Raw genomic sequence first — 15,370 nt, 5'->3', positions numbered from 1 at the left:
AAAATATCAAGTGAATCAGTTCAATAGAACTCGAAAAATCGTGGACATCGTTATTGAAAAAAAAGTTTTGAGTAAAATGCGCTTTAAAGTTTTGCAAACAAAAGGAAGATTACCAAAAATCCTCTTGTACACATATCGTACAATTTTTGCGATGATTTATGCATTTGAAAATACGAAACAAAAGAAAACATTTTTTTTTGATTTTCTACACACTAGAATGCACTTTTAATGTTAAAATAAAGCTATAAGGCATGTACTATAGTCATTATGCTCAAATATGTAATATGTATGTGTGTATTTATTAAAATATTTTTTCTATATACACGTACCGCTGCAAAATTAAATCATAATACTAAAACATTGAATATAGTACGAAGAACGAGAAACGAAGCTCATTTTCTGTAAATATACTATTTTCCTTTAAAATAACCAAACCTGAAGCCAATAATCGTGATTTGCTATAAATGTTTTCATCACTTTCTATACTAATAATATTATACATATAAAATACTAGCACATGGTATATAAAATCGATATTTCGAGTAACCGCGCGCTTGCGCACGCTAATTTAAATTTGTTTTATGTCGTTATATCGGAAAATATGAAACAATAAAAATACCACGAACAAACATTTATCAGAGAAAGGTTTCTTTTATAAATGTCGAATCGATTTTTATTATAATTTTATAAGTAGATACTTTGAACAACGATAAAAATATCCCATAAACGGAAATATGGGAACAGCAGAATATAAACACTGATATCAGAAACAAAATAGTATAATCTATAATATGATAAATTTTATGTAGAAAACTGATAAATTCTAAGAAGATTTATTGTTAATTTATTAATTTATTTAATTGATAAGGTTTCAGGAAGTTTAAATATATAAGAAAATTTATAGGAATGTTTCTAAATTGCATATATATAATTTACACTCGGACACCAACATTGATCTGGTAATAAGTACACTAAGAAATAATTCTTACCCTACAAACATAATTAACTAAGTAACAATAACAGACGCAATTACCTTTTCAACAAACAATACGACCTCACCGACCATAAAAACGGTTTGGACCTCGAATCACATACTGGTGTTATTTGTTTACCGTATGTAAAAGATTTGTATATTTCGTGGAGAAAGCTGTTTCAACAATGTGGCCTTTTGTTGGTCTGTAACTGCGATGAAACCCTTAGTTCTATATTTACACAAATTAAATCTAAGTTAAATTCTGACCGCCTCAGGAACTCAGTATATCAGATTAATTGCTCTAATTGCGAACTTTTTTATATCGGGGAAACTAGCCAAAACCTGAGTATACATAAAAATAACTCAAAAAATGCCAACAATTAAAGACCCAAAATTTCTGCATTTTGAAAAGAACGTAATTAAAAGAAGATTCACTGAGGGATTAGTTTGCAATTGCATATATATAATTATTATATATATATATATATATATATATATGTATATATATGTGAGTGTGTGTGTGTGTCTGTCTATGTGTCTGCGTGTGTATTTGCAAGTATATACTAATTCCCATAATTAAATAATGCAATTTTCTTTGAGTAACATGTTTTCACAAAGCACAGATAAATGATATTACGCTTTGGAACTTAATTGAATCTTAAAATTCGTCAATGTCGTTGATATATCGATAAAGTTTAAAATATCGTCGTCAGAAAAGCACGAACGAATCAAATTGAAGTGTTTTATAAAAGTTAAAATAATTAGTTATTTTATTAAACTCTAATCATGCATAATATTTAGAATTATTATGCATGATTGGTGTTGGTGTTTAATGTTGATTCGCGAAAATCCGTATAGAATTTTATTGCCCAAGAATTATACGAAACAAAAATAGTATTTCAACAAAAAGTATGTGGAACTAAAACATACAAAGAATAATTTTTGATTACAAGTTAAAACACAGAACAAAATGTTTATTTTTTCAATTCTTAAGATCTCAAGCTCATTAAAGTGAAAGCATATAAGCACTTAAGTATGAAATTTTTTTAATGTAAAAGACCTTAATTGAAAGTGTATAAGATAAACAAGAAATGGTGCAAAGATCCTCCGTGCCATCGATTGCAACAATCATCTTAGTATTGTAAAGGATAAAAAAAACAATTTGAAGAAATTATCATTTCAGTATTTATGGTCTGCGTCCGGATGCTAATTGCTTGGACAATTCAGTTATCATAAAAATTACTTGTTCCCAAGAGATAGTTTTTAATATGAACGAATATAAATATAAACATATTATTTAAAAAAGTTCTAAAATACATATGTATAGATAAATTCAATAAAAGAGCTATTAAGTACATTTAGATTAAGTATATTATATAAGTATATTTTATATTAATTAATTATAATATTTTTACCCATACAATTTCTATTTTAATTGTAGAGCATTTAATAATTATTTCATTCAGTTATATTCATATGTACAGCACATTTAGAACAGAAATTTTGATATAGTGTTTCAAAACACTACAAAGTTTATTAATACAATTTATATATTGATATATAACATTGTCGATAATGATTGACACAAAAAGTATTACCGATAAACTTATTTTTCATTATTTTTTTTAACATATATCTTTTATAACAAGCAAATAGTGTATGTTCCAATATATCATCTAATCAAACAAATTAGTATTAATAAGTTTATCACAGTCTAAATATTTCTCTTTAAATAAAGTAAAATTAATTATATATAATTCATTAAGATTATGTGGTACTCACATCAACCTGCTCACAAAACTGAGTTATCGCTATGAAATCATCAATATCGTTGTCATTCAAATTTCTTTTTAATATTTCTAATATATTTTCTATTTCAGCTTCTTTAGTTAAATTTGCAATTTGTAAACTAATTTGTATTTCACCTATGTACGCTTCATAATATGTCCAAGAATCATTTGCAAGTTCCAATAATTCTGATAGTGAAGGTTGCAAAGAATTCCCATTGTAAGGATGCTATTTTCTGGAAAATCATAATCTTTCACTGATTGCTCAAACTCATTGAATTTATTTCTTAGTTCCGCTGTTGATTTTTCTAATGTTGACCTAAAAATCATACAATAATACAATAATTAAGTATAAATATAATATAAATATAAATATAATATGATATAAATAAATCAGAATATATAATTATATATTTATTATTATATTATAATATAATACATATATTTTAAACCAAATAGAAATAAGAAAAATATAAATTAATGCTTAAAGTTAATAAAAGTGAAATTGAAGAGGTAGACAATATAAAATATCTAAGACTCATAATTAATCAAAAATTAACTTGGACAGACCACATAAATAGAATGAAAAGATAGTCGCACTAACAGGAGCACTGAAAAGAATACACTACTTTAGAACAAAATAATATCATGTATGGAATTGCACCATAAACCCACAAAAAATATAGAAAACATTCAGAGAATAATAAATAAAGTGACAAAAATAACCTATAATCTCCACTATTCCATACCTGCTAAAAAAGTTCAATATGTAACAGATAACCTACCAATAAATGAAATTATTAGAATAGAAAAGTGCAAAATAATACATAAGATTAAACATAACAAAATTGTGACATGCACATAGATAATTATAAATAAGGAATATGCAAGCACAATGCAAGACAACAGGAAAATTTTCATCTAAAACAAACAAGAACAAATAAAACCAGGCGGAACAGTATATGGCGTGATATGAAATTATTGAATGGGCTTCCGAAAGAGATAAAGATGACCAAAAAAGAGAATAAATTTAAAATTAAGTTTAAATAATATTATAAAGAAACTCTAGATAAATAAATTAGACCAATGTATTAATGTAAAAATAAATAAACTTATATTGAATTATAGAATAAATGATATAAATGTTGTAATGACCATATTATATATATATATATATATATATATATATATATAATAATGACATACATAAAATAAATATATACTATTGTATAGATATTTTGTATGATCTCTCATACTGGACACTTCCACCTGTCTAAGATAAAAATTAAATTAAATTAAAAAAATTAAATAAGAAATAATCAGAACTTTTATATGAGCAACCCCATGCTTGAATTATGTTGCAACAATTCCAGAGAAAACAGTTAAATTAAATTAAGTGATTAAAGTTACCATTTAAGTGAATATCAAGACCTTTTTAAAAACAATCTTCAGTATAAAATAAAAATTGCATACATTGCACAATCCCACAAATAATAAACTAATTGAATGAAATCTATGAGCAAAATAAGACAGTATTCAAAATGTAACAAATTAATTGTGGCAATTAAAACTTCTTACAATTAAAAGTCGATATATCACCATATACTTGTAATAGTTAATATTGTATTTTAAGTGGAATTAATGTAAGATTGTACTACCATTTAGCATCTACTACTAATATAACTACTAATATGTCAAAAAACTTACGTTAACTTCTGAACAGAACACACTAAATCATTTATTTCCAATAACAGAGAATATATCAATCGCTTTCTTAAATGATTTTCATCTTCATTTACACTCTGTACAGCCCTAAAAATTGAATCAAATTTACACACTATATTTGTAATTTATATTCACAAAATATTATTACTTTTTCATTAAAGCTAAATGACGACATTTTGCAAGTGTACGATTTAGAGTTGAAGTGCAACTTTCATTAACACTTTTGCTAAGTTGGTTATGCTTAGCTAAATACTTAAAATAAGCAACCACACATTTTTGTACATTTTGCTCCATAATAATTTCAATATTTAGGAAACGGTTTAAATTATCTGCTTCAATTATTTTAGTAGGTTGCTTTTCGTTTGCACAAACTTAACCTCCAAATAACATTTTGACAACTGTTGAATTTGAAACGTGTGAAGACATACGCAAATATCGGCGCACAGTGATGCAAACATAAAAGAAAAAAACGGAAAATTTCAAATTGGGATAATTAAATCTTACAAACACATTGTTAGGAATCAAGTACACGAATTTGTAGATAAATAAACATTTTTAACAAAAGTTATTTATTCATTGTAAGTTTCTATCCGAAAAAATAACATTTTTCTTGTTTTCCATGTTATGAAATATGTTTTTTGACGATGAGATTGATTATTTCGTTGAGGAACCATATAACCAGAGAAAAACCAGATTCTGGACCATATAAACCTATATTTAATTCGGCTGAATGTTACACCTTTTTAACTTCCAATGAAGTAATTTATTGTAATCGTCCAAAAATCCAAATTAAAAATGTTTTGAATATCAAAAATAATTCGGATTTTAATATTAATTCTAGCTAAAATACTTGAAATAAATAATTTTAACTTTGGAATTCAATTTAGACTTAGAAATATTAGAAATTTGAGATAAGATTCTTCACCAGCCGTGAAGTGTATCCTCAGTCGACAGTACTCACTTAGGATACAGTCGACAGTACTCACTTAAAATAAATGTTTTGATGTAGTATAATATGAAATACAGTTTATTATTATAATTTATTAAACATTTTTGTACATAAAGTCTGTCCTTTATTTACAAATCATAATCTTTATTAAATATATATAAATATTCATTTTGTATATTGTATTTCAAGAACTCACAAAATAAACATTTGCTGATGCCCAGGCTAAGTTTTAACAATATTTTATCACAATGTGGTTTGATTGCACAACTTTTTACAAAACTAAGAAGACATTTCAAATTTTGTCTTTTGGTTTTAGTAAACGGTATGACTTTGATATGACTATGTCAAGAATAGAGAAGACCAGTTTGTCTTCTCAAATTTCTGCAGAACAATAGTATATGCAATCATACAATAATAATTAAACATTATAATCTAAATAATAGTAACTAAATTTAGAAAATTTAAAGTTGAGCAGAAACGTTTTGATTATATATTAGAAATTAAAAAATAAACATCAAATGAAAAATAAAAATCTTACAATTATAATACATTGATCACTTAACAATTAATGGAAATAAAATTAACTATGCTACCGTTTTGAATTCTTTGAAACATTTGCCACACATGTGACTTACATATAAGCAATGCCATATACTCCAAATATTTTCTTCAACATGGTAATACACAATATAATTTCAACTCAACATATCTTAAAACTCTATAATTTATATTAATGGATTCTTAGCATCATTGCTAAAAAATATTTATTAATTTTTGGCATAAAGACATGAATTCACACATTTTATAGTTAATTACATATATGCTATTTAAAAATAGCAACCATAAAAAATTGGAAAACCTTTCCAGGAAGGTTTTATTGCCAATTTATATAAAAGGTATAAGTAAATAAATCACATTATTGTTAATCTAAGTATTATTATAAAAAAGCCAGTGGAATGTGAAGCGACTTTTTATGACTACAAAAATATATCTTTATTTTGTTTTTTTTCTTTTATTTTTCTCTTAATTCTCTTAACTTTTATGACATATATTGATCTTCACATCTGCATATATATAAATTTAGAAAATAACTTCAATAACATCGAATAACTGAGCACAAGATGCAAAAGACAGCACAAATAAAAAAATAAATCCACAATTTATAACAAAAAATTATTTCATAAATTTTTATAAATAATAATTATAAATCTAAATTGGCTTAATAGCTCTTTCATTATGTGCAAGCAGGAGACCTCCAACCAAGCTTATCACTGCTCTATCTATCCAGGTAACGGGATTGGGGTATATGAGACCCCCTTCAAAGAATCCTAGATGACCTCCATGAGAAAGTTCTACGTAGATCATTCTTCTAGAAGAACCTAAATAATAAAAATGAAATATAAAATATGAATTACAATTAGGTACATCTTATAGTAGCAAATGATGGATTTTAGTAAGCAAAATTAATAACTCACCAGCAATTTTTCTTATAGGGTCTAGAAGCGTATCATGGAGTAGAGGATCATCTTTAGCATTTATGAACACCATTGGAGTTTCAATGTCCTGGATGTAGTTTATGCAGGAACTCCATTTGTACAAAGCGTTTACAGATGGAAACTTGTGAACTTTTCTATAAATAAAATACTAACATTGGTATTGCATTCATCAAACAAAATTAATTAAAACTAGATGTAAGAAGCATTTTGCGTTAAGAAAAGTTGCATAAACGCCCTAGTATATGTAAAATTTACACATACCACGGAGTTTATGTATTTTTATTTAAACTGTAAATAATATTTTATATAAATGCGCCCTCTAATATAATTTATATGAATATAAAGATGAGTTTAACATAAATATATATTTAGATGTAAATATAAATATAACTAGTTGAAAGTGGCATTTAGTCTTAAGGCAAGTTGAATGAACTTCCCGAAATGTGTAAGAATTGACTTAATCAATCAACTTAATCATACTAAAATTGTAATATTTTAGTATGATCTATAAGACTATGGTATCTACCGTCAAAAAAAAAATCATAAAAATCGCCGAAAAAAAAATTTAACACTTTATTACAAGAAAACGGGCCGGCCGATCTTTACCAAAAATTAATCAGCACGATTCCCAACCAATATCTTTCGAACGGTTTTTGAATTTTCAAAATCGATTCAGAATTGCGGGCTAAAACGTGGGTAAAAAATTTCCACTTTTCTACTAGTAAATTATATACAAAGAAACGGCTTGGCCGATCGTCGCGCAAAATTGATAAACGCTAGTCCTCATCGAGATACATCGAATGGTTTCTAAATTTTTGAAATCGGTCCAGCCGTTTTGAGAAAACGTCGATTTACGGCAAAAAATCTGTTCCCATACACACACACATACTATTTCCAAATTTGGTCTCATTCGATTCAGAATGGCTTGAAACACAGAGAAAACATAAAATTAGCGAATTGGATTTTTATGGAAACAAAATTCTTCTTCGGGAAGTTAAAAATATAGGACATAGATGGTGTGTATCTTAAAGGCTTTAATGAATTTTTATATTGAAACCACTTATTGTATAATAATAATAGTTTAGTATGTTCATTTGGACCAAAAATTAAATAGCTGGATTCTTAACAGATATCTTTCAAAGAGATTTTGGATTTTCAAAATCGATTCAGGGAGTTTGAGAAAACCGTAGACAAAACTTTGCACTAAAATAAATGTTTTTCAAATTTTGGTCTGTTAAATGTTCGTAGTGTGAAATGATAGAATAAAAAATTATACAAAAAATTGTGACTAGTTATCATATGTTATAAATCTTGGATTCATTTATTACCGCATTGTGCTGAAACTTAGCTCATGTTTCTCTCAGTTATGCTGAATATATAGTACCAATAGAGAAATTCATAGAGATGATTTGTTTAATATTCCAGTAGCTACATTCAAATATCATTTGCAATTAATTTATATTCATACCTCGTATAGGCGTCATCCAATTCCGGCAAAGTGGCTGCCGATGCTATATCTCTCTCATTCAATTGGCATTTTAATTTCATTTCATCGGACAGGAGAATATGTCTGTGTTTCAAAATTATTGTCTTCACACTTTCTGTTAAAACATACAAGTAGAAACGACGGAAATTTTGCCAATTCAGTAGCCATTTCGTACCCCTAAAATAAAAAAAATAATTATAAATATAAAAAATGACTTATTATGCATAATCTAAATTGTAAATTGACATATTACATAATGCAAATTAACATAATACATAATGCAATTTGCGATAGTGCATGTATGTAATATGTTAAATGTTTGTTTAAAATTTATATATTAACAAAAATTACAGATTTGATTATTTTACAATATAATTAACATATTACAAAACGCAAATTAACAAAGAATATACTTAATGCTACTTGTGATTATGCAATTATGTAATATGTAAAATATTTTTTACAAATATATATATATATATATATATATATATAATAAAAAATAATAGATATGTTTATTTTACAATATATTGCAAATTATATATGCTAGTGACTATGCAATACTTTTGCTTTAAGACAATTTGCTGGATCTTCCCGATTTTTAAATAATTATTTTAAAAAAATAAGCTACAAATAAAAATGTTAAGCAAATTCGTAACAATCAATTCAATCAATTTTCAAATAAAATTGAAATATTGTATTCTATTTGAAAGTTTTAGAAATCGTTATTGGTCTACATTGAAACCCAATGTCGCGAATATCTTTTATCGTTAAAAATGATCGATCAATCAATGGTTATATTAATATTTTAATAAAAAACTGAAGTGTTTGTTTATATATATTGGTATGAAGATTTTAGCAAAATTAAATGCAAAGTTTGTTTTAATAAACAGAACATCTCTAGAAAAGTTTACTGGGAAAAGTCTCAATATAGTGCTTCATATAATATTTTATTATGAGTCTTTATAAATCAATAATATAAATTATAGATTAATATCAAAATCAAAATAATTATTTTAAAAAAATATAATTTTTAAAATATTATATTTTTCTATCAAGGAAAGAAATATTGCTCATTAGAATCTGATATAAATGATAATTTAAATCTTATGTATATATTTTAGTATGATTTAGAAGACCATGATATCAATCGCCAAATAAAATTGATGAAATTCGCAGAAAGAAAAATTTTCAAAAGTTGATTACAAGAACATACGTGCCCGCGAACCTTTAATGTACATTTAATTAGGAAAATATCTCAGATAAATTAGATAGAAAATAGATAAATAATATAATATAATATAATATAACAAGAAATTAAATTTATATTTAAAATAAATATAGAAAATAGTTTACTAATAAGTACTCATATAATTAAAAAAATGCAATTATTTATATTATATTTAAAAACTAAGATTATTAAATAATATTGAATAAATCACTTGGTGTAAGTAGGAAGTTGCATGAAGTTCTTGATACTTGTAAACTATGAATATAATCAATAAAAATTGAAATTTAGCTATTCAGATAAAATAAGAATAAAAATTTCGCTTTCACTAAGAAGTCCAATTGATATCTTTCATACTTATAATATCTTTAATGCTTGAGGATCTAAAAGCGTGGCTTGTATGTTCTAAATTAATTACTTATTTAATTAGTTAATCCTTAAAACTTACTCAATGGCGTTGTATCCTTGGCATATTGAAATTCCACCAATTATATTTCCATTTTTAATTTTTGTCTTTTCACCAAGATATTTGGTGATAATATTCCCTCCTAGACTGTAGCCCACACAAACTATCTTAGAACGAGGAAACTGTGATTGCAGATGTCGAATCATTTCATTGTAATCATCGGTATGACCTGAAAAATTATTATAAATGCAATATAATATAAATAATTTTAATTCAAGTTTTTATAAATGGTTAAAGCAAATTTCAATAATAAATATTTTTATATTTCGAAAGCCAAAGTACTCCATGAGAACAAAGTGAATGTTCGACATAGCGTGAATAAATTCGCATTAATTCCACTGTTCCATGTCGTTGATTTTCAACAATGATCATTAACAGTTATATTAGGTAATTAATTAATGGCATCAAATTTAAATTGGCAGTACCTTGTATAAAATAATGATTAAAATGTGCAAAAATTTGACAATCTTAGTATTAAACTCAATATACTATTAATTAAAGCAAAGAAAATAAATGGAATCAACACTGCAAGTTCTTTTAATCTATTCTTGTTTGTATTGTATACATATTGTAATTCCTTTAAATCTTTGATTTCAAATCTTTTCTCAATTTGCTTTATAAAATTGATTCAATTCAAATATTTTTTATATTATATTACATACTTTTAAATTAATTATTATTAAATATTAGATTTTTCACAGAATTCTCAATTTTTAGTTCTCCGACTCAGTTTCTTGCCATACAAAGCACCCTTAATTTAATATTTTGAATCCAATATCGCGAATATCTTTTATCGTTAAATATTATCAATCAATCAATAATAATAATAATAATCGATAATAAAATTTAAAATAAGAAACTGTATTTGTTTATATTAGTTGCTTAGAATAATATAGAAAGATTCTAGAAAAATTAAATAGCACATTTGTTTTTGCAAACAGTAAAATCATTAGAAATGTGAACTAGAAAAAATCTCAATAGTATAAGTATTTTATATAATATTATATGATTTTATTTATTACGTATGAATGAATTATTGAAATATGGATTTTTCACAAAATTCTCATTTTTTAGTTCTCCGACTCAGATTTCTCTACATACAAAGCACTCTTGTCCACCTTGTTTTTTTGCCCATCTAATTTAATTTTATTAATTTGCAGATCTAAAAAATATCAATTTTTGTTTGTTTGGCGAGAACTTTATTCAAAATCGTTGAATTTCAACGAAAAAAACGGATAGTAATTTATCAATAATTGATGAATAAATTAACATTTAAAAGATCCGCTATGATGAGCACTTAAAAATTAAATTTCAAATATACTGTAAAAAAATCAAATAAAAAAATTCAAATTGTTGTAATTATTTTGCGTGTCGCGTTGCAAAATCGTGTTTCGAAAAACCGCGTAAAAAGTTTTGAAATAAATTATAGATGAGAAAAAATAAAAAAATGTCAGTTTGATTTTTTTTACTATTAATCTGATACCTTAGCAACATACAGATGACTTTTTTAAAATCATTTCCTTGATGATTTTATATTAGAGTGTCCTTCTTTTGGCGCATCCGTCAAAGACCGTTCGGCATGCTTAAGCCGTTTATAATGGACTTTAAGACAAAAATTACATGTTTAGATGCCAATATTAATTTCCAAAACTATTATCATTTATAAAATATTGCCTAGACCATCGTTGAAATTATCCCCAACAATATCAACCGCATTATAGTCAACCCTTATGACTCTGCACTGATCATATATATTGGTTAAAAAATTTTGGCTTTTAAAGTTTATTTATACAATATAAATGTTTATTGATAACATATATTAGTATATTCAGAATGATACATGTTGTAATTTTGCTTTATATTGTTTGTTGTTAATGTATTTTAGAGTGGTGTCGATTCGGAGCAGTCCGACGAGCATGGGAAAAAGCTCAAAATTGCAAGTAAAAAAAGAAAGTTTTAGGTATAAAATATTTTTCCTCATATTCTAAAAGGCTCAAAGTATATTTTAAGCCTGAAATTTTTTTTTTGGTTTTTCGAAAAATCTACAGTGGCGTAACCCCTTAATTATAAGTTGCACTTTTAAGAGATTTTTTGTGGAAAGTTGTCTTCATTTATCAGAGTTTCCATTCAACGTCAACAAAAGGCCGAAGAATAACTTTTTACTTGATTCATATTTTAACCCTTTCGACTCGCATGCCGCCGCTCCGGTGGCAAAATTCATATAAATCTCGAAATTCGTGAGTGGAAAGTGTTAATTTTGATTTTATTAGTTTGTTATAAAAATTACATACCATAACTGAAAATCCTAGAGCTAGTGACAGGCACTCCAGATAAGGCACCAATATGATTAAGTACGGCACATCTGTATCCGTAATATTGTGCGTAATGGACAAATGTGCGAATGTAGACAGACTCCGAAGAGTTACCTATGCCAGGGCACACTGCCAGAGTTACCTCATCTGGAAAAAATAAAACAACAAATTAAAACTAAATGAAAGTAGTATTTTGCATTGAGGAAGGTTGCATGAACTTCCCGCGATATAAGTGAGTAAACAATGGGCTTAGTTAATAACAAGTGAGATTTAACAACCCTTATGGGTGTCCATTAATCAGGTGAGCGATTTTTATGGATTTTTGGAACCCCTCCAAAATTAGCCCCCACCCCCACACATCACGTGTATTTTTAGTACCTAAGAAAAATCGTATTTTTTTTAAAAAAAACTTTTTAGTTTTTTTTCATTGAAGTAAAAAATAAATACACGTGATATCTTAATGAACCCTCCCCCTGCCCTACGTGATATTTCAACATTTTTTGGCAACCCCCCCTCTCCCAAGATTAAAATGATGACATTTTGAACTTTTAATTATTCTAAATTTAAATGAGTATTAACTTTTGTAACACTTTTCCTACGCCTATAATATTTTAGTAAGTTTGTTTAAAACAAAAACTTGTATCAAAATGCAAAGTTTCATAAAAAACATGGAAACAAAATTGTTCAACATTAATTATATCAGGTGATTTTTATCAAAAAACTAATCAGCACGATCACCAACTGATATATTACGATTTGAATTTGCAAAACCGATTCAGGATTTTTGGCAAGAAGGTTAACGAGAAGTTTTAGATTCACTCCTAATTATGAAGAAAATGCTTGATCGATTGTCTCGCAAAATTAATCAGCGCGAACCCTTATAATAGACTCATCGAATAGCTTTTATGATAAAAATTTTGGCTTATATAAACACATTCCAAAATTGGTATCAAATGATTCAGAATGACTTGATATGCCTATATAAAAATAAAATGAAAAAATGCGATTTTGTGATGAGAACCTAGGTACTTCTCCTTGAAGAACTTAAAAAAAATGTATATATAAATATAAGTTATACTGATTAAATAACACATTCTGAAAAAAGTTTTAATATTAGTTGATCTATCTTATTATAGATTAAATTAATTGTAAATATATAAAACGCACTAGAACAAATAATTTATTTAAAGATCTACCTACTCCCCCTCTATTAATTTAACGAAAAAAATTATACTTTGTAAAAAATATATTTTTTACAACTATTTCTATGACACCAAGTGAATATGCATATTCTCAAATGACTAAACATATAAATTACATAATTATCTAGGCATATGATTAATAATTATTCTATACGCGTTGAACGTCGAATTACTTGCAATGGAAAAATTTAACTTAAGAGAAATGATACGATTAATAATTATTTTATAATTGTATGCTTACATAGGTTTTTCATCTTAAAAATCATTTGTGAATGTGTAAGACGTTGTATTATTTGTAATGGAAAAATATAACTTAAGAGAAATGAAAGGAAGTCATTAATTTCTATTTAAAATGTTGTTGAACTTAACAAAAAAAAAGTTAAAATAGTTAAGCAAAAATCATGCAATGGAATATGCAATTAAACTATAAAACATCAGGGCAAGAGAAATGATGTAAATGCAAAATAATTGCGAGTAATTGCTTTGGATAGAAATTCTTGCTACACCCAAAACGTTCATCAAATGAGTTTTAGTTCGGTGAACAAACAAAACTATAAAGATGGAAAATTATTAGCTAGCTGTAGCAGAGACGGATTAGAATTTGATAAAAAAATGTATGGAATCAATTTATGTGACGAGGTGTAATAATGATATAGCTAACATTAGTACTGATGCACATGAGTCTTTAGGAATTAAGGATATTAAGGATATGTAATGAATTTGAAATAAACCAATCACATTCCAGACAAAATTATATCCTGGACCTGGCTTTGCCCATAATCTACTCCTGATAAATTTAATATATAATCATAATGAAATAACAATGCCATAGATTATCCTCAGATTTTTAACCAACTATCCTTCAACGTTCCTAGATTATCTTATCTTTCGAAGTAACAGAATGGCCAACAAATAGTAAAAAGATTTTTGTCGCAGAGAAAAAAAAATGATTTTTTTTCAATCGATTCAATTTGAGTGAAAGGTATAAGTAAAACCTTTGTAAATATTTAAGGGTTGTTATTGTAAAGAAAATTGCCAAAACAAAAAAAAAATAAATCATTACAAAGTTGACTTCAATGAGTGTAATAAAAAAAATACTGATCCAATCAGCACAACTGGAGATAATTAATTTATCGCAGAGGATCATAGTTCATAGAAGTTGAGCAAAAAACCATATTTCAATCGTGAATTTACGTTTTTTTTCAGCAAAATCCTGAAATACGTGTTATGTGATTTTATGTACAATATCTGTAAAAAAAATTCAGACGATTCTAAAATGTGACATTTTATTTTTCCGAAAATCAGTGCAATTAGTAACAGAATGTCTCATACTCATCATGGAGCACTGACAACTAATTACTTTCAGTGCAAGTTAATTTTTATTATTTTTATTTATGCGTTCTATGTATTATATTTTAGTGCCAGTAATTACATACTATTTTATATTAAACAAATATATTGGAAAATAGATAATAGAAAATTAGCTATTTTCCTAAGTTTTTTTATACACATTAATGATAATTAGAACTTAACGAGTCTAATGAACTGTTGTGCTGACTAATTGAACGAGTATGTGATTTGAATTGGAAGTTCTATAACCCCTTCAGACAAGCAGTAGTTACATTGGTTCATCTAAATAACAGTAATCGGTATTGGTAATAACAAATTCATTAGTATGAGAATATTTGATTAATATTTTTTGTTAATTTACTCAATAAAGAGAAAACATTATAATACCTGAGCAAT

The 15,370-nt window shown here is 26.2% G+C and overlaps 2 protein-coding genes across 2 annotated transcripts in view; both read right to left on the bottom strand.

Annotated features, from left to right (window-relative positions):
• Positions 1-2,739: 2,739 nt before the first annotated feature.
• On the bottom strand, positions 2,740-4,856 carry LOC113387991. Its single transcript, XM_026625393.1, has 3 exons — positions 4,634-4,856; positions 4,468-4,572; positions 2,740-3,079 (listed from the first exon to the last, which is right to left on the bottom strand). Exons 1-3 carry the CDS (start codon positions 4,777-4,779, stop codon positions 2,899-2,901), a joined length of 432 nt encoding a protein of 143 aa, XP_026481178.1. The 5' UTR covers positions 4,780-4,856; the 3' UTR covers positions 2,740-2,898.
• A 1,613-nt stretch (positions 4,857-6,469) lies between these two features.
• Positions 6,470-15,370, bottom strand: part of LOC113387668 (abhydrolase domain-containing protein 2-like) — a 47,353-nt gene continuing 38,452 nt past the window's right edge. Inside the window, exons 3-7 of the mRNA XM_026625026.1 lie at positions 12,402-12,569; positions 10,093-10,279; positions 8,399-8,593; positions 6,910-7,064; positions 6,470-6,813 (exon numbers count right to left, since the gene is read on the bottom strand). Coding sequence (XP_026480811.1) covers positions 6,644-6,813; positions 6,910-7,064; positions 8,399-8,593; positions 10,093-10,279; positions 12,402-12,569 — 875 coding nt within the window. The 3' untranslated portion in view covers positions 6,470-6,643. The remainder of the gene's footprint in view (positions 6,814-6,909; positions 7,065-8,398; positions 8,594-10,092; positions 10,280-12,401; positions 12,570-15,370) is intronic.

Source organism: Ctenocephalides felis, unplaced genomic scaffold, assembly GCF_003426905.1.
Source record: "Ctenocephalides felis isolate EL2017-DRISC unplaced genomic scaffold, ASM342690v1 CF-g0.4_SCAFFOLD_03572, whole genome shotgun sequence".
NCBI lineage: Eukaryota > Metazoa > Arthropoda > Insecta > Siphonaptera > Pulicidae > Ctenocephalides > Ctenocephalides felis.
Note: the sequence above shows the minus strand (reverse complement) of the source record. Positions and strands in the feature narration are given on the sequence as shown.